Raw genomic sequence first — 9,613 nt, forward strand, 5'->3', positions numbered from 1 at the left:
TTTCCCCCTGCTCTCTCTCTCTTTCCCCCTGCTCCCTCACTCTTTCCCCTGCTCTCTCTCTCTTTCCCCTGCTCTCTCTCTCTTTCCCCTGCTCCCTCTCTCTTTCCCCTGCTCCCTCTCTTCCTTTTTCCCTTTTTCTAAAAAATGCATCACTTTCTGAGAAATTATTTTTAGATTATTTCAATGTAAGAAAATGTTAGTATGAGAAATATTTCTTGAGACATTATTATTGATATACACCTTTCAAACACAGGTTGATTTAACCCTTTATCATTCAGATTACTCTCTCAAATGTAATGCTTATTGATTCACATTAGTTTGAATTCATCATGCATTATCTTGTAGCTTTCAGATTTTGTTGATGTGATTGCTTATTCTTAGAAAGATATTGTAGGGTAGGTGCAACATGTTAGATTTGACCAGTTTGAACATAAAACCCATAGAATATTTGGGCCAGATCTGGCCAGTTTAAATGCTGAAGAGTTAATTGACTAAATCACACCTCACAAATTTTTGGCCTCGTGCATACATTACAAACAGTTATTATGAGACCATTGAACATCATTTAGCATCTGCTTTCCATGCTGGCATGGGTTAGATGGTTTGACTGAAATTAGTAAGCTGGAGAGCTGCACCAGTTTCCTGTCTAATTTGGTCTGGTTTCTATGGCTGGATACCCTTCCTAATGCCGAAATGTAATGTCTTTATTCTTTGGTCTGAGTTCAAATCCTACCATTGTCAGCTTTGTCTTTCATTCATCTTGAGTCAATGAAATAAAATACCAATCATGTATTGAGTTCAATGTAATTGATTGAATGCTACCCCACAAATTACTGGCTTGTGCTTAAATCAAAAATTATCAACAGAACCTTATTTTCTTTCATTTCTAGTGGCTTCCCTGAAAAGATCCCCTATTTACTGCAGTTTATTGCAGAAGTACATTCTTTCTATCGACAACAGAGAAGCCTAACTAAACCAGTTATTGTTCACTGCAGGTAAGCTATTCTATCATAGATATTTCTATTTACTCTTTTGTCACTATATTTTTAATGAAATACACTCACAATTGTTTCAGTTATTAGTCAAAGAAAACTTTGTTCCAATATGATACATCAGTATTTAGATATGACAAGGTGAAGAGTGATAGTAGATCAAAATTGGTGTAGAACAGTTAAAATGTTACATATAGCTATTTGTCTCTGTCAGGCTAATATAATTTCTCTGAAGGCTGATCTTATCAGCTGTCCATATCTGCAAAATTAAAAATATCAGCTATCCATTCTTGCTAGGCTAGGATACCTCTACAAAGCAAACTGTATCATAGGTAAACATATCCTGATTGTGGTTCTTGTAAAGAACTATATAGTTTTTTTTGTTTTGTTTTTTTAAAGGCTTGCTAAATTTGGGATTGATGTTTCTTATTTCACTTCATTTAGTTTAGTTGCAACTAGTGGAAGTTGAACATTTAAATTACCTCTTTATTTTTTCTATTTTATGTAGTATTTTTTTTTCATCTAAAACCAAAGCGTTAAAATTTTCAATTCATAATAGTGTCTGGTATTTAATTCATTGCTTATAAGTAGAGAAGTATTCACTAGTGGCCATCAAAGGTACTAACTTTATTTTATCATATTTTGGTGCCTGATAGAATTGGCCTTTTCTCTAGATTTCACTTATTATTAAACTCATCTCATCTTCTTTAATTGGTTTTTTTCCTAAATCCAAGCAATACTAACAGAAAAACTGACAATTATCTTGTTTTTTAAGCGTATACCTTTATCCAATTTTATTCTTTCTGTTTGCCTTTTGTTTCTTAGTAATGGAGTAGGCCGAACAGGAACCTTTATTTCTGTGTATGCTGGAGTTGAAGAAGTGAATCATGCCAATGGAATTCTGGATATTCAAACATTGTGCCAAAAAATGATGAAGAAACGCCGATATATCATTCGAGATAAGGAACAACTCAAATACTGTTATGATACCATTTTATATCATGCAGAAGATTTACTTATGAAACGTAAGGCAGTTTCTTGCATAAATTTCTTAGATAAATTGGCTGTCTTTTATAATTATTTATTTTCTTTTTCAGATGTATTACTTTCTTTCTTCTGCAAATTGGGTACTGGAAAGTGAAAAGTGGCAGTTGACAAAGATAGGTGGGGAGGCTATCAGCAGTAGATATGACAAAGTGAAGAGTGATATTAGATCAGAAAGATTTAAATGTAAGGTAATGACAGTCCTAAGAGGTATCACAGAGGAAAGGAAAAGATAACTGGAGACACAGAAAGAGGATGATCATTGTAAAATATAGTGGGAGAGGATATAAAAAATGGGAATGGATTTTAAAAGGAAGTGGTTCCAGAGAGAGGGGTAGATAACTGATTATCTAGTTATCCTCTTCTCTCCCCAACATCTCACATCTACATCATCATCATCATCGTTTAACATCTGCCTTTCATGCAGGCATGGGTTGGATAGTTTGACAGGAGCTGGCCAAGTAGAAGACTGCACCATACTTCTGTGTCTGTTTTTTGGCAGGGTATTTGCAGCTGGATGCTCTTCCTAACATCAACCACTCCCCAGAGTGGACTGAGTGCAAGTGAGGTCAGTTTTGGCATGGATTTTACTGCTGGATGCCCTTCCAAATGCCAACCACTTTACAGTGTGAACTGGATGCTTTTTATGTGGCACCAGTACTGGCAGGGCCAGCAAGTAAATTGCAAGACAAGGAATTTTGAAAGGAGAGAGGGGATCTTGTGTCAGATAATAAAAAGTTAGAGACTGAGGCAAAAATGGGTGTCTTGCTATAGAGGAAGGGGCATTGGAGGAGGTGATCTTGTGTCAGATGATGAAAGGTTAGTGTGAGAAAGAAACAGAGAGGCAGAAACAAGTGTCTTGATATGTGTATGTGTGTGTATAGCAAGACACCTCCTCTATATTTTATTGTTAGATTAATCTGTTGCTATTATTCTTAATATGGTGGTGTTTACATTTCAGGTGGAATCCTAACCAATAAAGCTTCTTTTGGTGATAAACTACCAAATCCTGGAGACAAGACACACCAGAGGAAGCCATCTGAAGACTTGACCAAGATCAATGTATCATCTGCACAAACTGAGACTTCTAAGGACTCTAAAGTAACAAGTTCAAAGAGTGAAGAGACTAACAGTGAAGTAGATTCTGGTAAAGTTGTTGACTCAACCTCTTCCAATCTTCCTGACCTTGTGCAACAGCAGTGCAATTTGAATACATCTGATGCCACAGGTGAAGCCCAGGTTGAGAGCCGAAGTCGATCCGGTTCGGGCTCTTCTTCCAAAAGCATTGGTACTGCAGGTGGGAGCAGTGGTGCAACCTCAATGAGTAATTCACCCCAACATATTGGCAGTAGTCAGCAGAAAGATATACCACTCTCTTTGGCTCAGCTGCAAAATCCTAATACTTTTACACTTGAACTGACAGCTGGACGTAAAAAGATTACAAAATCAAGTTTCACAAATAAAACCACATCAATTACAGATAGCATGAATGACCCAGATGATCCTCTTAGTTCACTTGACCCTCTTTGGTCTATTAAGAAAAAAGAAGACTCTTAATATTATTATTATTATCATTAATATTATTAGTGCGGTGGAGTGCAGAATTAGTAGTGTGGCGGACAAAATGCTTTGCAGTATTTAGTTACGTCCCTTTGTGTTCTGATTTCACATCCACCAATGTTGACATTGCCTTTTCTTCCTTCAATGGGGAGGTTTGCTAAAATAATTACCAGTGATATACTGGTGGTCGATTCAGTCATTGACTGTACCCTCTCCCTCAAAGTTTGTGGCCTTGTGTCACAGTTAGCAGTCACCAGTTATCATCCTCATCATTGTTATTATTATTATTATTATTATTATTATTATTATTATCCCTATCTAATTTTTGTTCCCTTTATATTTAATTCTCTGCTCATTTGTAATGGATTGCTTTCCTCTCTCTTGAAGAAACTATGAAAGTTTGTTCAATGTTATTGTTGCACTGATCTTTTCCATTCCCCCTCTATCTATGTCTCCGTTTTTATTCCTACACAGAATTGGTTTTATGCCAACTTATCCATGGACACTGATAAGTTGAGTAATTAAAACAATTAGACTATAAATTAGGATATTATGTATATATTAAATCATTTATTGCTTCCCTAAACTGTTAATTTCTTATTTAATGTAATTTATTTTACAATTATTTTGACATTTTTTTCCATCTTTTTAGGGGTCATTAAAATAAGTCAACTGTTTTGTCTCCAAAATTTCTGGGTTGTGCTGATTTCAGAAACCACCACCATTATCATCATTATTATTATTAATTATTATTATTATTATTATGGAGATTGATAAGTGGTAGAATACTAAACAAAATGTATTTTGGTATTCAGTTACATTCTTTCACATTCTCAGTTTAAATTCTGTTGGTTTCAACTATACCTCTCGTTATTCTGGGTACTCATAGAATAAGTACCAATCAAGATTTGGGTGTGGGGACAGTTTAATCAACCATACTCTCCCATTAAAATGTCCTTGTACCTATACTATGGCTGTGTCTCTTTGTTTTGAATTCAAATCTTGTCTAGGTCACTTTTGCCTTCCATCCTTCTGTAGTTGATTAATGTAAGTCAAGTACCAGTCACGTACCAACTGAGGGTTGATATAATTAGCAATATTTTACTTCAGAATGTGTGGTCTTGTGCCTAGGTTAGAAATTCATATTCTTGTTCTTTTGGTAAAGGTTATATTTTAACATTAAAATTCTGGGCAAACTGAGTCCACAATTCCTTGTTGGAAATATTTCATTAGTGTCACTAAGGTATAAAATCATAACTCCTTACCCATTCATCCATATAAGTTTTAGCTCATATCCTATAAGTTTTAGACTTCAGACTTGTGTTTAATACTTATTGTTATTGTGAGATACAATGGAAAAGTTAGTATGATTCTGAAACTTATCTTGAAATCAAGTTATTATTCTCTGGCTTGCATTGTGTTTATATGCACAGTGCTAACTCGGTTGGTCTGATGTTTCAATGAAACAAAATAAGAACTTAGAAGATAAAAATATCATTGTAAATAGTGATGATGATAATAATTTCTTTCTTTGGCACTACACCACAATTTTGTAAGGGAGGATTAGTTTCTTACATTGACCCCCAGCAAACGAATGGAGCTAATTTTATTGACTCTGGGAGAATGAAAACCAACCAATCAACTTTTGTATAATTTGGCTTTGATTTTTCATTTTCCTAGGGTTAATAATAAAAAAAAACAAAAAGTGGTAGTCAAGTTAATCAAACTACATTTCTTTCCATCCAAAAAATCTTTTGCGTTGTGCTATTTATGGAATAATGTTATCAGAACGTGAGATAAAATGTCTTAACAGGATTTAGTTCTATTCCTTTACATTCTGACTTCAAGATTCCTGGAGTTGATTTTTTTTATCCTGATGATAAAATATTGATAAAATAAGTATCAATGAAGTAGGTAATGAATAAATGAAGATTTCTGGTCTTGTGCTGATGTTAAAAATCATTAAGTTCATATCCTATGGAGATCAAACTTTAACTTTCTTCCTTCTGGGCTCAATATGATAAAGTACCAGTCAACTACTTGAGTCAATTTAATCAATAACCCAACCCTCACAAACGTTTAGGCCTTGTACCTGGGAAGAGAGGGAGAGAGAAGAGGTGAAAGAGTGGAATATTATTATTATTATTATAATCAAGGGTGGTGGACTGGCAGATTTATTAGAACATTGGGCAGAAAGTTTTGTGGCATTTGTTTTGGATTTTGGTACCCTGAGTTCAAATCCCTGTGAGATCAACTTTGCCTTTCATCCTTCCAGTATCAATATAACAAAATAGCAACCAAGTACTGGTCAGCACAAAATACCAGTCAAATTCTGGGGTTGAGAATTAGCTATTCCTTTCTGCACTAAATTTCTGGCTTTGTGCTGTTGTTACCATTTATTTCTAAAACTGGTAAGGCACTGGAGTAATCACTTACTGAGTTCAAATACTGCTGGAGTAAACTAAACTTTTCACCCTTCTGGGGTTGATTAAAAAATAAAGAAAGTATTGGTTGATTATTTTATTGATCTCAGTATTTGACTAGAATTACCTACAAAAAATTGTGGTCTTGTATGTATATTAAAATTGCTTCTAGGGCTTACAAAATTGTCAGAGCATTGAACAACATGGTTTAGTAGAATTTGACCTCAGAATGTAGAGAGCTGGAGCAAATAATACACGGTCAACTTTGACTTTTGTCCTTCAGGGTAGGGTGATAAAATACTAGTCAAATACTGAGCTTAGTACAATCAACTGTTCCCTTTCCTCAAATTTTTGACCTTGTGTATGTGTAGAAATTATTATTAAGGTGGTGAGCCAGCAAAATTGTTAGCACACCGGGTGAAATGCTTAGTGGCATTTTGTGTCTTTGTTTTGAGTTCAAATTCTGTTGAGGTTGACTTTGCTCTTCATCCTTTTGTAGTCAATAAAATAAATACCAGTTGAGCACTGAGATCAATGTAATCGACTTCGCCTCTCCCCCAAACTTGCTGGTCTTGTACCAAAATTTGAAACCATTATTATTATTATTATTATTATTATTATTGTTTCCAAGGTTGATTTGGAAGATGCAGTGGTCATGATCTAAGTACTGTGTTGTATTTAGGTATGTCCTTTTACAATCTCAGATCAATGTCTGCCAAGATCAGTCTTGCTTTTAATTGTACTAGGATTAATTAAATAAATACCACTTAAATGCTGAGCTCCATATAATTGACTAACACTTTCCCCAAAATTGTTGGCCTTGTGCTTAATTTAGAAAGTAACGGTGGTGGATTTGCCAAATTGTTTGAACATATAATACAAGATATTTTGTCTGACACAGTTAAACTTTGCCATTTCATCATTTTGGTTTGATAAAATATGTATCAGTTGAACCCTGAGATCAATATAATCAATTTACTTTCTTCCCTGAAATTGCTGGTCTTGTGTTGAAAATTGAAACCATTATTTTCATTTTCCTTGATCATTTATGCCTGCTTCTTATTGCCTAGCAACTGTACAAACTTGAGAAAAGAGATGTAACTTTACTAGTGTGGGGAAAATAGATATGTAAAACAATGAAAATTATTTTTCTGCTTGTTACTTGTTGCATATGCACGTGTTAATGATACATAGATTATTTCATAAAATTACTTTGAGAAACTGCAGGATGACTAGTTAACGCCAACAGTCTGAACAATTATTATTCTGAAAGTTTGTGTTAGTTTACTTTTGGTGAGTTTTGTAGAAGTAGTGTTTTTCTTTTTTTATACTTCTGATAGATGGTTGCAGCCATTTGATTTTAGTCCTTAGGTATTGGGTTATTGAGTACAAGTTCTAGCCAGCCATTGTGGTGTGTGCTTGGACAAAGATGTAACACTCTGCTTTAGTCTGGTTGGCTGAGAAACAGATTTACTCCAATCTATGGCTGAGTGTTTTAGGTACAAGGCTAGCAATTTAGAAGGGAGAGCCAAGTTAATATGAAGAAACTAAAGTACTTAACTTTTTATCCCTCCCAAAATTGATACAATAAAGTTGACTTCAGTGGTATTTGAACTTCGATCATAAAGCCAGAAGCAATACTGCAAAGCTTTCTTAAAATCTTTTTTTGAATGATGCTCAGATGATTCTGCCAGTTTGCTGCCTTAATAACTTGCTTCACTAGCATGCCAAATGATATATAAATTTGCAAACCTGTCGTACCCATTTACTAGCATGGGGAAATATAAAACACAACAAAAAGGAACAAGTGAAAAAAACGTTTGTTTAATGCTATTTGTTTTAACTATTCCACAATTGTATTTTATGCTTTAAATAAAAAAACAAAACAATGTAACATTTAAGTGAAGCTACTTTGGGCATTTGTTAAGCTACTGGGTTGTTGTGTTGTTGGAGTTATTGTTTTTATGTGGGGTTTTAAATAAATTTGTGAAAAATGTAATAGCAGGCATTTCATGGTGTAATAAACCTTAGTACATAATTTTATGGTCCTAGCTGATGAGAGAAGAGGTGCTTGTGCATGCAGGTAGGCTTGTTACTTAACCTGCAACAGGCTGTGACCTCCTTGACAAAATCCTGAGTGGAGTGTGGAATTTCTCTTAATTTAAAACCTTGAAACTATAATCAAGCACCAGCCCATAAATGGGACTGTCTTCTTTGAGTTTGGAGATAGTAAAGACATTTAGCAGCTACTTGGCTAGAGAAAGTGTATGAAATTGGAAAGGAAAGCCTTGCTATGATAATATACAAAACAAATCTTCTACAATAAACAAAATTGTACATAACTTTGGACAGCAAGGTATCCATAATGTACAGTTTTAAGCTTCTGTTAAATTCCACAAAAAATCTCAAAGCTGTGTCATGGTGGGATTTAATTCTAGCTATGTTTATTAATCAAATAGTTACCTAATTGTACAATGCTTGCAACAAAGGTCGTTGTAAACTGTACCACTTCCAACTTCTTTTCATCATCATTTAATATCCATTTTTCTTTTCAATCTCGCATGAGTCGAACAGTTTGACTGGGTTTGATGTTACGTCTGACCGCAGTGTCAGCGTTGGGCGGTTTCTTTTTCTAATGCAAACCATTTTACAGTGTGTACTGGGTGCATTTATTTGTGGCTCAAGTGAGGCTGCAAAACCAAATTAAGAAACAAGCCCTCCTCAGCTGAATAGGAATGTATTTGAGAGATAGGGAGATGGCTTTGTGTCAGATATAGAAAGATAAAATACGATATGACAAGTGCAGGTGTTTTACTATAGAGGAGGTACATGGCTACTCCATGTTCTGCAAGAGTGGGTGAGAGAAGTTGTAAGGGAATTTTATTTTTTTCAATTTTTGTTTTTTATAATGAAACTTATAATACAGTATAATCCAAAAGTGCAGTATGAACTCACAACCTTTGAGACCAGTCGTTAAATACTGTAATAACTACATGAACAGCAAGCAGCCTTCCTGGAATGGTTGAAAAAAGACTCTTTTCAAATTGGAACCACAGGATGGGCTTGGTCAACAGTGTAATTGGTATGTTTTATTTATTTTAAGGTAGGAAGCAGAGCAGTGTTCATGATCAATGTAATTGATATTGAGTTTGAACACTTATAGGTCAATATCTTTAGGAAAAATAGATAGAATGGTAATGACTGGGTTAGATTTCTTGGAAATAAGGGATTTGTTCAGTTATGGGTCTTACCTTCAGAGTAAATGTGACGGTTGTTATATCACATCCCCATTATTTGTGGAGGTCAGTTTGTATGCCTGGTGTGAGGTGTCCAGGTTGCATATGGATGGCTTTTGTGTGTTGGAGAAGATTAAAGAGGAATAAAGGGTGGAATCATCTCCATTAGAGAGGGTCTCATCTGCATGCTGCAACAATCCAGTTTGAAAGATAATATCCTTATGAAAATGAGTAGAAACTTGATGTTAGTCTCATGTCAGAAATAACGGAAGACTTTGGTGATGTCAAATGAAGTGGCATTGCTTTTGTGGAAGTTCTCATTGACAAGTAACTGTTGGTGAGTAACATAGGAGAGGTA

General features: G+C 34.8%; 1 protein-coding gene across 2 annotated transcripts in view; it reads left to right on the forward strand.

Annotated features, from left to right (window-relative positions):
- LOC106867958 (tyrosine-protein phosphatase non-receptor type 23) overlaps positions 1 to 7,920 on the forward strand; it is a 108,264-nt gene extending 100,344 nt beyond the window's left edge. For both annotated transcript variants that reach the window (XM_052969842.1, XM_052969843.1), the window contains 3 exons: positions 891 to 995; positions 1,818 to 2,017; positions 2,998 to 7,920. In XM_052969842.1, coding sequence (XP_052825802.1) covers positions 891 to 995; positions 1,818 to 2,017; positions 2,998 to 3,593 — 901 coding nt within the window. In that variant the 3' untranslated portion in view covers positions 3,594 to 7,920. The remainder of the gene's footprint in view (positions 1 to 890; positions 996 to 1,817; positions 2,018 to 2,997) is intronic.
- The last annotated feature ends 1,693 nt before the right edge of the window (positions 7,921 to 9,613 follow it).

The sequence above is a fragment of the Octopus bimaculoides genome, chromosome 1, assembly GCF_001194135.2.
Source record: "Octopus bimaculoides isolate UCB-OBI-ISO-001 chromosome 1, ASM119413v2, whole genome shotgun sequence".
Lineage (NCBI taxonomy): Eukaryota > Metazoa > Mollusca > Cephalopoda > Octopoda > Octopodidae > Octopus > Octopus bimaculoides.